This window comes from Gymnodraco acuticeps, unplaced genomic scaffold (genome assembly GCF_902827175.1).
Source record: "Gymnodraco acuticeps unplaced genomic scaffold, fGymAcu1.1, whole genome shotgun sequence".
In the NCBI taxonomy this organism is placed as follows: Eukaryota; Metazoa; Chordata; class Actinopteri; order Perciformes; family Bathydraconidae; genus Gymnodraco; species Gymnodraco acuticeps.
In genome coordinates this window covers 608,392-627,292 of record NW_022992100.1, presented here as the reverse complement: position 1 = coordinate 627,292, position 18,901 = coordinate 608,392, and the positions used below count along the sequence as shown (strand labels likewise).

Genomic DNA, 18,901 nt, shown 5'->3' with positions numbered 1-18,901 from the left:
CATATGGCTGCTTGTTTCTTTCAGAAATAATTCAGTAATTTAGTTTCTCTAATTTCATTTGTTGTTTTTGTTTGTGAAAGGATGGGCGTGACATCTTCTGCACTTTTCCTTATACACTTAAGTATTACAATCTATATTTGCTTAAATGTATCATGTTAAGGTGTCAGTTAAATCATTCCAAAACTATATAAAAATGTAAGACTGCTTGCACCTTGCTTGCACAATGAATATTATTCATTTTATACATGATAGTTTTAACTGGCTACATATTGTAAGCACAGCTTTTACCTGTAACGGAGTATTTTTACATAGCGTCATTTCTACTTTACATTTTTCTAAAACTGAGATGATAAATAGCAAAGCAAAAATGCAACATTATACACCTCAGCTTTTCATGATCCATCTGAAACATTGTCAACATATTACAATGTGCACAGGTAAAAAAAAAGACTCTCTGTTGCCTCAGGGAGTGAAATTATGACTATTAAAAATCATAGATATCATCTTATAGATTCCACTCATTTTCTTCCATGTCAAAACTTGGTGCCTACATTACCCATGATGCAACTCGACCGTTAAGAGTCGGTTCTGTTATGCTAGCTAGTAGGTAGCAGCTAAACTATAATCAAACTGACAGCCTCCAGCAGGGATGAGAAACGGGCTACAAAGGTCTGTTTAACTCATTTAATTATCACTCCACACCCCCAGAGTTTGTTTTGTTTCATTTTTTAAACTTGTAGTCGTGAATCCCAATCAGGCTTCCTCTGCTTTGTATGCGAATATAACTTTGTTCAAGAGGATTAGGGCCACATATAAGAAACATTTAAAAAAAGGAATGATACATTTTGAGTTCTGACTTTAATGTCAGAATCCTGAAAGAAAAATAATTTGTTTTATTATCTCTTAATATTTATTACTTAATATCTTTTTTCAGAAAATCTGAGAATAGTCAAACATTTTTTTTAATACACATCCCAGTTGTTTTTTTTAGGATTAGTCATTAGTAAATAAGTTATCATTTACCTGTGATTTCGTAGCAACACTTTCACACACCGCTAGATGGCACACAATGCTAACGTTTAAACAAGAGTAATGGAGAAGAGGCGATTTTGGGCTGAAGAGAGAAAAATATAACCCGAAGATATTTTTTTTTTATATTTCATTAACTAATTAATCACCCATAATGTAATGGGAAGTCCATCAAAGCTAATTATATGCAGCTAGTTTAAATACTCACACTACACTGTCCATATGAAGCGAAACCACAGGGCCGTGATCCATGAAGGCGAGGCATGTGTGTGAGGGGAGGAGAAACATGTCACGCACTGGGACCGTTTTCTGCCCAAAAACTTTGGAAAGTTGACATGAAGTAAACAGTCTCCTCTTGTCACATTTCAACCCCTGCCTGTGGGTGTGGACCTCTGCTGCAGAAACACTTCAGACAGACGGGGAGTGTCCAGGCTGGATTTTAAACTCAACCTCTCACTTGTTGTGAAGGAGGCGACCGTTATGGTTGTATAATTATCCGGGACTAATACTGTAATTATTTTTCTTCCTAAAAAAAAACCCCGAAACTGTAATTTACATGACTTTTTGCGGAGTTGACCACACCATGGTGCATAAATATGGTGAGTACCGTTAACATCACGTTACATCTACATCACGTGTCTACGTTTTGTAGTAAGTCTCGGTTAAGTTTTAGTGTAATGCCAGCTCAGGAGTTTATGAAAGTTTGTGTACGGGTTTTCATTGTTCCTCTTACCTCAGTTATAGTCCATAGAGGAAAACGGGAATGTTCTTTTCCTTAGGGAATGATACAAGTGAAATACTGTAACTGGGAATTGAGCAACTTCCGGCCAGGAGTGAACTGTTCTGCCAGTTCTTTCGCTCAGATGTTCAGAAACTGTGAAGTTGTTGATTTACCTCCGTGCATGAGCATCATCTCTGCTGAGTTCCTCACCAACCACCGGGTTCAACAACCAGCTGTACAGTCGTGTTGCAAGAGAAAAATACCTTTTTAATGTGCTCTGCAGGGGAATGTAACACACAACAGTCAAGTCAAATATAAAACATTATAATAGATTTTCTAAAAAGGACAATCTCACATTTAGAGTTAACCATCTGTCTGAGAGAGTATAACATGAAGTTGTTGCTTCCTGTGTATAGCTACTTCATCATGTTACAACATCACTTTTTACAGCTCCTTTTCTATCTTACACTTAAAATGTTTTTGTAACTATAAGGATCATATATTAAAGAATGTCTGAAATGGCTTCTCTTTCTCCCCATGTTCTTCCTTTTTTAACAATCATAAAACATTTCTGTATCGTATGTGATTATAGAAAATAATCACAAGTTGCAGACCTAACCGATTTAAAGGGGTATCCTGTTGCTTTTCATATTCTATTGCTTTAAAAAAACAATACCATACATATTTAATGTAACCAAATTCACCCTCAACCCTGTCACGAATGACTGCCAGCATAGGCTCTTTTCAGCTGTTGTCCTAAGAAATGCATTTATTTTGTTTGGCAGACACACAGCGAGCAGTGGGGCTGCTCAGACACTACCAGGCCAACCTGACCAACCCAGAGGAGCAGGCCCTGAAGACCAGCGTGGGCAAAGTCTCCTCAATACTGGGCAGCCAGCTGTTCCATGCCCTTCTTGGTAAGAGAAAAACTTGTTTTGTAGAAGGGACACTTTTCCCTTTAGCTTAAATGACATCAGAGTTTTTGCCGTGTGAACTTTCTAAATAACTTTTCCTGTTCATCCCCCTTCCTTCTAACCCCCAAAACACACCAGGAGCGTCTGCGTCGCGTTACGGCCGCGCCGCGGCGGTCGTAAGGATCGCGGCCACTCTAGTCAATGGGTGCTATTACACCACACGCGCCGCGTTACGGCTCGCGTCCCAGAAGCGGCTCGGCGCAGCGCTTCTCTAAAATTAGGATGAATCCTATTTTTGCCGCGGCGCAGCCGTAAGATAAACTCCTCCCCCCACCCCCCCCCCGTAGTCTTTCAAGTAGGAGAATACATGCCAGCGTTCTCTTTACAGGCACTGTAAATGATATATATATAGAATAATTATGATGATGAATGCATATTTTTTTACCACTAAAATACAGCAACACATCTTTGATTCATGTCGTTTATAACTGGAATATTACAATTATTATTAACTGTGTCTGTAGTCTACAACACAACAAAATAGGAAATAACAACAATAAACACGATTTAAACAGACACAAACATAAACCATTTAACTACGTATAGCCTACTTACTTGTAGAAGTACAAATGTCCAGGAAATATTCCAAAATCAACAACAACTGCGAGGCTGCACACACGACGCTCCGCTTCCGCAACGTTTTGAAACGCGTCTGGTGTGTGTTGACGCAGGAGGAGGTCGCAGCGTGGCGCAGCCGCAACGTAACGCGGCGCAGACGCTCCTGGTGTGTTTTGGGGGTTAATGAGCTATTTTTTATGGTTTACTACACTCGGTTGTTGAAAGTGATTTAGTGTAGCTTCCATACTCTGATATTTGTTGTCATGTTGGCTGCAGGCAGGAAAGGATACCGACATGGTCAGGTTGTATTAATTTGTATGAGAAGTTAACTTGGTCTAAATGTTTCCCAATTAAGTCTTATGAAAGAGGCCTTTCAGTTTGCCTCACAAAGGTTTCCTCTGTAACATACTAGCATTGTAATGAAAAACCCAATAAAGCCAACCACAACACAGTCTATCTATAGACCGAGTTGTTGTACATTCATAGTTACACTGTAAGAGCACATTTATTTCCTTGACTTGATTTTTTTATGTACCATAACCATAACTTACATCAACAAATTGTAGGTCATTGAAAAACTCACCATTTCCAGAAGGCTATAAACTGCTTCTTAATGAAAACACCCTTAAGTGTGCATAGCTTCTGCTACAGCCACTATATTTACCAGCTTCACTTCTTCACAACGTTGGTGTTTTCGAAAGAGGCTCAGGGAAGCCAATGTGAATCTGAGTTCTTTTTAGAGCAGATGAGGCACATTACTTCAGCTTAACCGATGGTTGAGTGGTCTTTCTAATTACCACAGCCATTTTATAACAACGCCTGCCCTCGGCTCTGCTGTTGCTACTGCTGACCCACTGCTAGGGAGCTGAGGGGGAGGGGAGGCCCAGGCAGCAGTAAAAGAAATATAACATGACATTTACTAGTGATTTATCTAAAGCAATAGTGAACCAACATTATTCCATGTTGTTTGGCAGATAGGCCGATCCCCATTTTAACAAAGAATACTCAATGATACAAATGATAGTACCTAGTTCGTACTGCAATGAAAACGGGATGGGTTACTGGTTTTGCATGTGGGGTCGGACGGGTGTCTTTTTTTGTATCCCATAATTCAAAGTCAATATTTGAAAAGCAAATGTGGCTAAACAGGTTAGGAAGTCTCATCTCAAAGCCTTTTGATATGCATCCTTTTTTTGACGGATCAGAAGACACAACTGGTGCTTCTTTTATTGCTTAACAATCCCATAATGCATTTATCCGACCTTCCTTATCAACATGTACAGTTAAGAAATATCAAGAGACCATAAAGTATTTGGCTCAAGGTAGTAAGTAGCTACTAGTAAATTCATCGCATGGAATTGTAAAAAAAAGCCTCTACAGGGCGTAAATGATGGAAGCTTGAAGAGTTCTTGTTAGCAGGCTTGCAACAGTAACCCATTATTGTTACAGATGTAATCTACCTTGCTATTTATTTTGGACATTTTATGCTCATGTTCAGGTTCATATTTGTATTATGTGCCTCTACTGCGACATGTCTCCATGCTTTAATGTTCAAAAAAGTATTTATCTTTCTCATACTGCCTGTGCTGCAGCACCTCTTTTCACCCTCTGTCTGAAACCAGAGCCCAGTCTGATCTGATTGGTTAGCTGGCTGGCTCTGTAGTGATTGGTCCCGTTCGTTGGCCTATCATCATGTACAATGTATTGGAGCACTAGCCAATAGAAGCGCAAGTGTTACATAGTGATGTCATTCTGTTACAAAGTAAACAAAGGAGTCCGATTAGGCGCGTTCACACCGGAGTACTGTTCCCCGTACTTTTCCCGTTTAGTTCCGTTAGTACCCCTTATGTCACGTTCACACCAAAAAGAGTACTTAGTGCCGGGAACTTTTACCCCCATTTTTAATGCCTGGTAAAGAGGTAATACCAAAAAAGTACCAATTTCTATTGGCTGGGCGAATTGCAAACCACGCCCCGTAAAACAAAAAAGTTTTTTGAAGCCGCCATTGTATTTGCTGGCATTAGCATTATTAGCATTAGCATTAGCCCCACGCACCAACGGAGAGAGAATAAATTATGGCAACACAAAAAAAAACATGAGAGTGGTGGAGTGATGAGGAGGTGTCGGCGTTCTGGCGATTTACTCGGAAGGCAACTCCGGGGACTTCCGTCCGGGGACTTCGGGTGGCAGTATACGCCGTGAAGTTGTTTGCAGCCTGCCAGTAAACCCAAAGCAGAAGAAGACGAAGTGACGTCAGCGGCTCATTTACGTAATCTTCCCTCAGGGAAAAGTACTCCGGTGTGAACGTGATTGGTACTTAGTGCCCTGGGGTACTAAGTGCCGGGGCACTAAGTACGGCAAAGTGCTTGGTGTGAAAGCGGCTATTGATGCGTTTCCGGCAGGGGGGAGTGTGTGGGAGAGAAACTGCAAATGGAGCAAACTTTGGAAAGCCTTTGCAAACTATTTACATGCACAAAAACCTATATAACACACCCAAAAAGCACAATGAGACTTAAGATTTAAGTTAATGAGACTTGGAGAGGATTTCACTTCCCAAATCAGGATGCCAAACATTCCTTACACAGTATATTCAATCAGGGCAGAGCCAGAGGCAGGCGGCAAAATAAACTGCTCCTGGCCATCATGCCAAGCCTCTTCAACAACTCTCCTGGCTCTCTGGTGATAATCTGTGCAGAGTGTGAAGGTAGAGGAAGAGGAGGCCTCTGGCCGCGGTGTCTCAGGTGCAGGCCTTCGTTCAACATGTGGTTCTCATCAGGGAAGGCAGAGCGGAGGAGCAGCCGGTTCACTGCACTAATAAGAATACAGTGCTGTATAAACATTACTCATCCTCTCTTGTTGTGTTTGCCTTCACATGCTCAGGGCCATGTGAACCCGTTCAGTTCGGCACATTTTGTGTTTCTTTTTACGGAACAACAGCAGACAGATAATTAACAAGAGAATAATGTTTCAGATTGAGAAGATCAGAAGACAGCTCTCTGCTGATATTAAAGTACAGTTAGTTTATGCCTTATATGTTTCTCTGTCTCTGCACTGTGGGAAGTAGAAAGGTGTTTGATGCAGTGTGGGAAGGTTCAGTACAGGCCGCTTGATTGGATGTCTGCATGGTTGCACATTCACGAACAAAGGTTGCCTTAACTGTGCGTCCACCCTTTTGTTCCTACGTACAAACATGCAGTGGGAGGCTAGGGGGGCTGCAGGGAGTTAGGGCACACATACTGACAGACATGTTAAATTGCGGAAGACCCTAAATGCCTGGGGAGTGGTTATCGAGGCAGTGACAAGGGGGTGAATTGTTTCCTATGCCTTGAAATCGTGACCTAGTTTTCTGTGAATGTGTTATTCTAGTGAGCTATGTCTTGCTCACCATCATGTAAGAATCCAGTTGCATTCTCTTTCTGTATGATTCACCCAGGCAGACAATACAGAGATGACTCCGTCTAATTGAATAGGTACATGACAAAAAGGAGAGGCCTAACTCACACAAATACTTTTCTTGCATGGAAACCCCCTATCACTGTGACAAAAAGGCTTAGAGCTCAGATCAGGCTATCCTAAAATACACCCAACATCAAAAAGTCCTCTGAAAGAGACTTCTGGCTTGCATTATGTATTTCTTTCCATAGTCAGGAATTTATGTGGTCCGTGAGGGTTGGAACGGTTTGGTTTTCTTTTGGAAAGTCATAGTTAAACAAAAACTCTCTGTACTTTGTGTGACTGTGAATCTCGAGCTCAAAACACTTCAAGACCTGATTGAGCACCTTTCTCTGTTTTGTTACCTCTGCCAGGAATAGCTGAACAATATTTAATTAGAAGTGTTAGTAATGTGAAAGCAAGCCAGGTGTGCGCAATGCAGCTGCAGAGCAAAACCCTGTAAGACTTAGCAGATGCAACATTTTCAAAGCCTATTTAAAAGATGAGTTAACTACTGTAGATTATCTCATATGAACAATGGGTCAAATGACTCAATATATGTGTAGATCGTTCCAACAACATGTCTCCTTTTATAGCCAATACATAACTATATTGATACGTTTAGGCAAGAAATGTATCTAACTCCATTTTAATATCTAGATGTTTGTCTTGGAGTTAAGTCGCATACTCATTATACTCCCGTTGCTCAAAAGAATGTAGTAATTTCTAACTTTATGCTGCATCTAAATTATGTTCTAGCGTCATTGTAGGTATTTGTGTTGGTGCCTGTATGCAGGTAGGCCCTACAGCTTGTGTGTGTGTTTGTGTGTGTGCATATATTGCCAATAAGAGTTTGTGTTAGTGAGATTGCTCTTTAGTCAGCTGGGCAACCAACTCCTCTTCCCACACATGACTTCACTCCTCCACATTCAGACACAGGGATGAGTCACATGCTCCATTCTTACACTTTTGTTCTTGCAGTGTTTTGTGGGACATACTGACTCTTATCTCTCTCTCTCTCTCTCTCTCTATCTCTCTCTCTCTCTCTCTCTCACACACACACACATACCGTGTATACATCACTTCAAGGTACATTACATTGACTTACATGCATTTCCTGGAGACTTATCCTAACCTTAACATAACCAACACATGCCTAACCCTAACCCTTACCCTTACCCTTACCCTAACCCTAAACCTAACTAAGTCTTCACCCTAAAATTAATGATTCCCCTCATGGGGACCTCCAATTTGTCCCCATAAGGGAGGCGAGTCCCCACACGTGACTGTGTAAACAGATTTAAGTCCCCACAAGTATAGTAATGCTAGGCCACACACACACACACACACACACACACACACACACACACACACACACACACACACACACACACACACACACACACACACACACACACACACACACACACACACGCATGCATACAGAGAGAACTTTATTAGACTGTTTCAACAAAGAGGTCACATTGTTTATTGAAAAAGACATGTTTTAATATGTGTATTTTAAATGTCAGATCCTGTACATGTGTCCTTGAGCAGGGAGTGATGTCCTGACTTTGGGAAGTTTATGAACTCTCCAGCAACCTCTTGATGTCAACAGTGCGGTAACAAAGGTATGCGTGTGACATCAGCAAAATTGTCCCAGCTCATTCTCATCAAACGGCTGCCACTCAATAGGTGACCACAGGACATGGGCGTGTCATGAGCCGCAGGGTCATGAGTGGAGACCAGAAGAGAAGGGAGGACAACAGTAGAGTCATCTGAAAAAGAAAAAACTTCAAAAGAGATGCTGAAATGTGTCGCGAAGATGCTAATAATGCTAATCTCATATAGTATTTTGTGGTGTTTGAGAAAGTGTTCGTATGTTAATCACTAGGATAGTGAACATGGTAAACATTATACTGAAAAGACGCCAGCACATTAGCATTGTATTTGTGAGTGTGATAGCATTTAGCTCAAAGCCTTACAGCACAGCCTCTCACATTTACTGGCATGTTCTTTTTTGCTTTCACAAGCTTATATTCACAATATGGCTTGTTAACAAATATGTGAAGTCAATTCCTCACATAAAGTATGAAACATACCTTGTGAAAATGTGAAATATAATACCAACTTCCCTTTCTACAGCACTCAAATCAAGGCATGTTACATGGTATGGATTGCCCACTACTCAACTAGGGGGCAGTGTCTTCATGTATTCATCATGCGTAAGCGCTCATGTACCCTTACTCTAAAATGGAGCTTCAAAGCAACAACAATGGATAGACCTACAGTGTAACTGATCCATGGTGATGTTGAACTGAAAAGAATAAAAAGTAGAGAAATGACTGAGGCATGTTGTTCAGGTAATAGGAAATATATGTACGTGGGCCTCTTAGACTGGCTGAGCTGATGATTTACTCAGTCAGTACCTGAGTCATGTAGTTCTGCAGCAAGATAAGAAGAGCATTTGCAAATGTGGAGACATAACTTCCATGTCAACAGACGACTCCCACCCCCATGTTTTCACCCTGTGCACCACTGAGGAAAAACAATTCCCAACGTATCCATGATTGATCGCTGGACTCTTTTACTTAAACAAAGTTGCTCACTTTCGTTGGCTGAGAAGTTGTGAGCAGGAAATAAAATGAAGTTTAAAAAAAACACAAACATCTGTTTATGATGATCCAAGTTACGCAAAAAAACACGCTCAATTTTTTTCTTTTTTCTCACAGATATTCAAGAGTGTTACGAGGTGACCTTGCAACTGAACACAGAACAAACTGTTGTGAAAGAAGACAGCAGGCAAGATGCGTGGGAGGTAATTTTCCTTCTTCACATTATAGATTGGAGAAAATATGCTTAATGTTTACATTGTATCTGGTGTCACACATGCTGCCGTGTGCCGTGCTCTCGCCTGCGCAGAAAGGTTACTCCAGCCAACACAAGGTGTCACTCCCTGGGTCCCTCGCACTTCTACATGCAGAAAATGTGGCTTTGACTCCAACCTGGAGATTGAGTGTCAGCCGGGGGGGAAAACAGGAGGGAGGGATCACATGGGTTGACAGGAGAAGAGGAAATTAGGCAGAGTCAAAAGAACGCTGATTACCATTTGCTCATCATCAGTGGGCCGCTCTCATGAAGTCAGCCAAGTGTTTGCAGTCACGTGGTTATTTTGAATATTTTTACTGTAGGACACAAAATACAGCAACTGCTTTGAGAGGAGAAAAGCTCCCTCTGATTTAAACCATATTCAGCAGTTAACTGAGGAGCATCACAGAGTCCACACAAGGGTTAAAAATAAGGGTAATTTGGTTTGAAGTTCCACTGAATCCTTTACAGCCGCTGACTTCATGTCACTCGCATGATTTAATATTGCATCTTCTTCAGTTATGCCAAAATGTTAATGTAATTGATCTTTGCCTGACTTCTAAAGCCTGTTTACTATTGATCCCTGGCCTGTTTTTGAAATTAGAAAGAAACAAAAAAAAAGATAACTGCTGCTTATTGTGTGTATCTCTGTTTATTTGTCATGCAACATTTGTCTACATGCAGTGCACGGGGGTTTAGTTCATTGTGATGCCACAAACAAAAAACTGATTTCATTTTCAGTTTTCAAATTTCATTTTTTAACTGAATTTAAGGCACAATTGGCAGCTTTGATCCCTTTTAACGACAAAAAGGGTTCCTCCACTGAAACCTCAGACTAATTAAATTAAATTATTAAAGTCTTAAAGAAGCCGTATTTCATTAAAGGAAAAGCAGCAGGCCATTTCCTACGTGTACTGTTACTGTTGCACAATTATTATCCATGAGATGCCAAGTGTCACTTGTTCATTTATTTAATAAAACTAAATACATTTTTCTGTGTTGAATTCATTTAGAGGCATGCTAGTATGCAACAGTGTATTGATTCATAGAAATATGATATTAGTAGTTCTTTTTCAAATAACTAACACAACAGAAATGGGAACAGAGTCTACTCAAAAATACTTTAGAAGTGAAAAGAGCCCACTAGAAATATTTTGAAACCCTTTTCTGAGTTTAAATGTGTAACAAAAGCACTTCAGTTACATGCAGCAGGCTTATCAAGTCTCAAAATTACCAGCACAAAAAACGGACATATCTCTCACACTATTAGGAACCACTTTAAATGACTGTAACCATAGTGAAACAGACGGGACACATATGCAGTAAGAAAGCAAATTAGATATAACCCTGACCCCAATAGTCCATTGAGTGTTGTGAATGTATTATTCTACTTAGATGTGAGTTAGGGTTAGGGTTGGGTTAGGGTTGCGGTATACACAATGCCCTATTTATTATTGTTAAGGACACAACTTTAATCAGAAATGAAAGTCCACATTTTCAAGTGAATTTCATTACAATACTGTCATGCCCGTATCTGACTTAAACTCATTTAGTGGGTATGTTCAAAATGTTCGGTCTCTTCATTAGGAAATTCCCTGGTGCTTGACAGTTGCCTCTGACCGTCCCACTGAACCTCCTTGTCCATTTCCTGTTTGGACATTTGGGACTTTCTGATTGGTCACTTATTGACCCAGTGAATGTGATGTCAAACATTAGTCAAAAGGGCCTTACCTCTCTGATCCAGTTTTTTAAACAGGACAGGTGGCTCTGGGTTTGAATTAGCCACCGTGCGTTTGGTAGATGGGATCTTTACAAGATGTCACAATTATTGAATGCATGTTTCTAAATATGTATGTGCAAACCCTCGTTCAGGTTTTTTTTTTGTTATAAAGGGGATAGTGAAATTATGTAATTCAGTCCTGACATGAGATAAGAGCTTTAATCTAACATTGTTCCTTTGTGCTTAACAGCCCCTCCCTCCACTCAATCACTTAATGGCAATGTGTTTTTGAAATTCATGTGCTAAGTCTGAACTGGATTATGTAAGGTCCTTTGCACAGGGGAACGATCAAAAAGTTGTCATTTAGTCGACTTTATTAAATGGAGGTTTAAAAGCAGAAGATTGTTGTCCAGTGTATGACTTCGCAAAAAGCTCTGCTAAGGGACAGCATTTTCAACAGAAAGGAATCTCATGCATTTTTGACATTGAGTAAAGGATATAGTAGGCACCATATTGACATTATAAGTTCTGATATTTAAGAATTTGAAAGCATTATGACCTAACATGTAGGATTAGTCCAGTGGCTCTCTTTTTTGTGTCTGTAGAACAACAGCCATATTGGCTTAAGTACACGTTTATCATGAGCACCCATGATGTTCTAAAAAGTGATTTTTAGTTTGGATGTTATTTAAAACTGTTTCTAATATAAAATCCAATATTTGAAGATTATTTAGTACTGTTATATATATCATGTAGAACACTGGCTCCAATACTTTTACAGAAAGGAATCATCAATATTAAGGGAATTTTGCATTTATGCTAATACTATGAATTGTAGAAGCAGATTCTTTCAAACATTTACCTATTACCTTAAGCATTTTAAAAGGTTCATCAATTACTTTTAGGATAGCTATAACTATTTACCATGTAATTAGAACAACAAAATAACTTTAAGCCATCTGTTTCAGTCAGTTTTCCATTTATTTGGTTAATTATTTTAAGTTAACCATTTATCAGTTTGTATTACTATATATATGTACAGTACACTACTATTACTTAATGAAACTTGCCATTCAATTAATAAAGTACAGATAAAGCAGCAAATGTCAATCTACACAATGTGACATACTTCTTCTCCCTGTTTAGACAGAAAGTCAAAAATACAAAATATTGGACTTTCTTATAGGTGAAACACATTAGATCAGTTGCAGTGTCACATCTGTGACACCTATCGAAAGACCCCACAAACTCTGACTGTAGTCTGAACTTTCCTCTGCCATCCTGAGCTGCTCTCGGTGTGTTCTGTGATCCGCCCTGTCAAGCTTCTAATTCAGTGCAGCTTGGCTCCAGATCCTTCCCCACATCGCTCCCTCTCTGGATCCCAGCTGCTTGTGGGGCCAGGCACCGTCCTGTAGAGAGAGAGAGAGAGAGAGGGGGAAGTTTGAGAGGGAGAGAGCTGCTTAATGGACACCCAGTGAGGGGCTCATCAGTATTCCAGCCATGTTGTCACCTGAGTGGAGGATGGGAGGGAAACTAAATGAGTCTGCAAATTCCCTGATTTGGTGCAGAGTAGCAGGTGAGAGTGGAGAAATGAAAGAAAGAAGAAGGGTGTAGAGGAAAACCGTTTTTAGTGATGTTGTTGATGTTATACCTACAAAGATGTTGGTGTTTGATTGCAAATACCTTTATTATTGTGTGATAGTCCGGGAATAACTCAGAAAGTAATACCAATGAAGAAACTGAAACATTTCATACATTTAAATATTGTATGACTTGAATTATTAATTGATGGACTCATTTCAAATGTGACTGTCTACACATTTCTTTTTAAGTGCATGTTTGTATGTGAGTGTGTATGTGTGTGTGCATAGTGCACACTGGGTTGCATGTATTAGACAGAGCGGGCAGCTCGGGCTGTGACAGTTGACCTCCCTGTCAGCTCAGCCACTTGGGAATGAAGTGGTCATGAAAAACTCACTTAGCATCTCAGGACGCAGAGTACAGGATTCATACCAGTGCAACGACTGAGGAAAATATGTTGTGTCTTTGCAAGTCGGTGCCAGTTAGTTGCAGAAATGCCAGGCACTGCCACCTGACCTGTATGCTTAGAGATGTGTATTTATACAAACAATCGTCTTTTTAACTTGAGCAGCTTTCATTTTAATTTGTAATATTGCCTACGGCATCACTCCTTGTTTGGATAATCGTTGGGGCTGTTTTGATATAACTTTTTTTCCAACTTTGAACATGTAATGCCTTCTCGGAAAGCTGCCCTCTGCTGTCAGTTAAGGTTCTGTGTGGTCTAAACTTTGGGAGTGGTGTGACTGGTATCAATGAATTGCAAAAAAAATTGCAATTGTGGACTTATTGTATCCCCATCTTCATTCAGTACAATGTGTTATTTCGTTAAGTTTGATAAGGGACAAGTTTGCAATTATTTTGTATTGAACTTGATTTGTGATAAATATGAGAGGGAGTGAACCGTCCACTTCTGTGCTGCTCAGCAGGTGACTGTTTCCACAACAAATAGCCCTGTGTTGATGTGTTATTCTGCCCTATAATTTCCACATTTTAGATTTTGCAAAGGCTCTCTCCTTTTACTACACTAATGTCTGTGTGCTGAATATGAAGCTAAAGCCAGCAGCCTTTTGGCTTAGCTTAGCATACAGACTGGAAGCAGCTAGCATGGCGCTGTTTACTGACTTACTAAAGTCTTGGCAAGGCTGTGTTTTTAAACTATTATCTAAACATTTTTACAATGTTTACTGGGGAGTTTTGGGGCTGCAGATTTTAGACGTTCAGACAGTCATGCGTGCTGTTTTTAACTGCGTCCAGTCTTTTTGCTAAGCTGAGCTAACCAGCTGCTAGCTGTAGGTTCATATGTAGCGCTCAGAAATGAGTGGTATCAATCTTCTCACTGAAAATATACTCACAATCCTACAGATGTGCAAGTAGTATCAATGTTCTTATTTGACTCTCAGCTGAAGAGCAAATGAGAAATTACATTTTGTTGAACTATACCGTTAATCTTATTTGCGATGATTGTCATTTTTGGTATCCACAAGTTTTTTCTTTTATAAATTCCCTTTGTATTCACTCTTGTCCCACAGGAGGATGATGATGGAGAAGAGGAAGAGCAGGAGGAGGGTGTGTCTCGGGTGCGAGTGACCAGCAGGAGGAGCCCTCACAAAGTGGAGCGAGTTTCTGGCTTGGTGACTTTATCTCATGTCGACATACCAAAAGTGAGTAAAGCAAAGCAAAAAGGAGTTTCCTAGGGCGATCTGAAAAGACACAAGAAAAGGCAGCTGCTGCTAATAGAAGCAGATACTAATGAACCTCATGATGTGACGATTACGCATTCACCATGACAGTTTAGTGAGGCATCCCAGAAGTGCCCCAGCAAAATCATCATGAAACATTTTTGTTCACGAAGGTTGATGATCTTTTAAACATTTTATGATGTTGAGGCATGACTGGTAAACAACACACAAAGCAGTCTAAGGCCCCGGCCACACGAGGACGAAAACGGTCGTTTGCGTTACTGTTTAGTGTCATATAGACCGTTCGGCCACACGAGGACGACAGAATACGGCACTAAACGACTGCGGAAACGATAACGGGTCCCAAGGTGGATAGAACGGCATACGCCACGTTCTGGGGGGTCCAACGGCTCCGTGTGTGCGCCCTATACGATCATTTTCTGATAATGATGAGGCAATAGCCCCGCCTCTCCCCACTTCTGCTGCTCACCCCCGCGTCAAAGTAAACTGCACACTGAATTTGGATTATTTATCTTTCTCTCGATATGGACATAAACGCGAGTGAAGTATAATCTGACAGGACGGAGACACCTCTAAAACTATCTAAACTAGTTATAAATATGTTTATTTTTACTGTCGGCGGGTCACTCAGAGTCATTACTGGATCAGCTGCTGCATGAGACAGACACTCACGCTGCCGAAGAGAGGGAGGAAAAAGAGAGGCTCCATGTATTTTATTATTATATTATATAGATTCGTTATTCATTTGTTTTAAAGCTCAATAAATAACAAAGAAGACCTTTGACCGGCACTTTTGTAATTTTGTCCGGAAGATTTAAACTTTAATACACGTTGACTGGCGAAAAACTCTGCCCGGTTCCCTCGGCCCCCACCGCGGAGAATAAACAGAAGGGCAACCATGACAACCATGCTTCTTCGCTGCTTTTGTGGAGGAAGTTACAGCGCCACGTACAGGCTCCTGCATAATGTACTGCAGCTTCTCCAGCGGTTGGAGCTAAACGGAGCTGTCCCGTGTGGACAGACACTATCCGGTGAATATTGCGTGTGGACGGAAGCTTTTTTGCGATTGCGTTAATCCTATGCGTTTAGCCGTTTTCGTCCTCGTGTGGCCGGGGCCTAAGTAGTCCACAAATAGATGTTGTGTTAATTGTTTTGATGTTAATGTTTCATTCTTTAAAACGATTTAATTAACTTTCTCTTCAGCATTCAACACCTACAATGATAATTTGCATCTATTATGCTTGTACAGATCATAGTAATTAATAGTTTTTAAGCTTTAATCATATAGCAATTATGTGAAAGCCATTTTGTAAATATTTTGTCATCACTATTCACCTGCAGCTGCAAAACACTTACATTCTTAAGTATTAGTTTATGTTTTAGGCTCTCCTTGTTGCTCTGCGCTAATAACACAGATTAAAAGGAATATATAGTTTTAGGGAAACACATGTATTTGCTTGCTGACATTTTGATCGATACCTCTCCTATGTGTCTGTTAAATATATACCTAGAGCTAGCAGGCAGTTAGCTTAGCATACAGACTAGAAACAGGGGAAAACAGCTCTGCATTAGAAACAAAATCTGACTACATTCACCTTTTAAGCTCAATAATACCTGCTTTACATCTCATTACTTCATCTGCATATACAAAAGATCGGAAATCTTTAAGGTTAATGTGGTTAATGTGCCATTTCTTATTTTTACACTTGAGACATGAGATCTGTATTGATCATTTAATATAAATCTTGGCAGGAAGGTGAATAAGTGTATCTCCCAAAATAATTTCTCTACGATTTGTGGTCAACCTGCTGCTTACACGAGCAACGGTCCTCGTATGTCCTGATAGAGATTTATCTGATACAATATAGCTGTGTTCCTCAGTATTGTTAAAAGCCCTTGTGTTCACATGCCTTCCCCATTACAACACGGCCAGTGGCACATGGCAGCACAGTGGCCGCAGGCGTTGGCTTTTCAGCTGAGCCCAGAACTAGTGCAGTGGGTGGAGGCGTGAGGGGGTGAGGGGGTGAGGGGGTGAGAGAGGGGGAGAAGCAGGCTGTGAGCACATGGATTCAATGTGCTCGCATGATAATGTCTGCATAAAGATACGGTGACAGTACAGGTTGACTGTGAATTATACGGTGTGTGTTAGTGTGTGTGTGTGACTCCCTCCATCACATGAAGGAGGGAGGTGAGGGAGCTGAGGAGGCGCAGGGAACAGGAAGGAGGGAAAGAAAGGGAGAGAAATGGGGGGGGGGGTGTAGAGAGGAAGATATAGTGGGGGAGGCTGAGAGAGAGAGAGCAAGGCGGCTGAGAGGCGAGGGCCGGTGCAGTGCAGAGCTGGAACGGACACCCAGAGCTCAGCCTTTCCTCGGGTTGCCATGGAAACCACATTCCTCCCCCGCCTGCATCCCTACAGACTGCTCCGACTCTCTCTATCTATCTCTCCTCGCTTCTCTGTTTTTCATCCCGTCTTTTTCATTCCTCTTTTAATTTGTGTCTTTGTTTTGTTTTTTTCTCTCGCTTTCTGTTTCTGCTCTGCTTTTTACACCGTGCACGCATATGAGCACAATCGTGATGATGCACACTCAGCAAGCACACTGATTTCACAATGCTCTCTGTGACAAGGTGAATGGGTAATTGCACAGGGTTTATTTTGCATTCCTATGCACTCATGGACACATAAGCACTTTGTTTTTTTCTCGGCATCTCTCTCTATTTTATTTTCTCTATTTTTACTCCCCCTTCTGTTCAGCACCATGCTTCAGTAATGCCCCCTCTAGTCATTGCATTTCTGCCCACACATAGGGCACCTAGTTTGGTTTCTCCTCGGTTATTGCGTCTGTCGTGGACCTACAACACCTTTATCATATTTTATCAGCTACCTTCACCTTTCTGTCAGCTCATCTCTTAACCTCCTACTAGTACTCCATTTCATAGCTCTCGTTCTTTGTGGGCCTGCAAAAAAATAACGCTTTCCGTTAGCCATGCGGCTCTGAAACAATCTTCCACTCTTGTCATCTTGTATATCCCTCCACTTCTCATTTTGCTTCATGTGTATGTTTTACTCTCATTATTCCATCAGTTTGAGGTGCTGTGTTTTGTGTGTGTTTGTGTGTGTGGAGCAGCTGTTCTCTGCCACTGAGGCCTATTAATAGGAGTCTTATCCATCTAGCTTTTGTTTTCAGCGTCTGCATTGCTAGGAGAGCATCGTGGATGCTCTTTGGCAGGTTACATTAGCTTTTAGTACATAACTGATGAGTATCTTTTCTTCTCTGGGTCTGACTGGCTTCCTGTCTTGGGGTCTCTCTTGCTTTACCATGTACCCCCCTCCCTCCACATTCACAACGCTATGATTCATTGAGCAGTGGAAGCATTCACTGTAAAGATTCTGCTAAAGATTTACAGATTCTGCAAAGATGCAATGATGCCTGAGAGAGAATTTTGCTCCCCTCTCTTGCAGTTAGTTAAGGCTACAGTAGAGCGGCTCAGTACGTGTTGATATGGAGCTGCCTCTTTAAGACTGCCTCAGTACCGACTGTCCTTTTATGGTGCTGCATCCGGTCAGGTGACACAGGAGTAGTCTTCTCTGAGAAATGCCTAGAAATTACTGAAAAGCTCAGTACATGGTGTGTGCTGTGGTTGGGGGTTGTAATGCTCATTATGATAGTACGTGTGTGTGTATTTGTGTGTGTGTGTTTGTTACAGGGTGTCCAGGTGGGTTTATGTAATAAGGGCCGTGCAGGCTGAGGCTGAGCTCATAGTGTTGGGGGAGCTGCAAGCTGGGATGCGGGAAGCATCTCCGTTCAAAAGCACTGGATAATTTCCCCGTTTATGCCATAAATCAAAGGTCCCTCTTTTTCATTTGTCAACAGAAGGTCAGAGGTTAGCGCTTTCATTTCACAAGATAAATCACCTAATGCTGTTGCTCCACTCCTTTCCAGTCAAAGCTGTTTAATTGGTCACAATATTTATCAAGGACTGCACACTAATACTCACACCACTCACTCATGTATGTATACACATATGTGCATACGTGATGTTTATTATATATTATAGAGCCATGAGTCCAAGGAGTACAATATTGCTATTCTTTGGGGTCTTCTAAAGTCAAGTGGTTCTTATTGTATTTTCTACAGGATAGTTATTACATTTGAGTCAGAGTGTAATTACGAGCTAACAGTTCAATCATACCCAAGTGCGCGGTGTTCTTCCCGTGTTTGTAACAATATGTTGTTTCAGAAATTATGATAAAAGTTGTGTCACTATTATTTGAAAGGGAAACATTTTGTCCACATGTTATCTAAAAAAACATAAAGAT

At 40.9% G+C, this 18,901-nt stretch overlaps 1 protein-coding gene across 1 annotated transcript in view; it reads left to right on the top strand.

The window, feature by feature from the left end:
* The first annotated feature begins 1,399 nt into the window (after positions 1–1,399).
* The window catches only part of dlg3 (discs, large homolog 3 (Drosophila)), an 83,234-nt gene continuing 65,732 nt past the window's right edge, over positions 1,400–18,901 (top strand). Inside the window, 4 exon segments of the mRNA XM_034202827.1 lie at positions 1,400–1,628; positions 2,536–2,667; positions 9,447–9,532; positions 14,413–14,544. Of these exon segments, the coding sequence (XP_034058718.1) occupies positions 1,586–1,628; positions 2,536–2,667; positions 9,447–9,532; positions 14,413–14,544 (393 nt within the window). The 5' untranslated portion in view covers positions 1,400–1,585.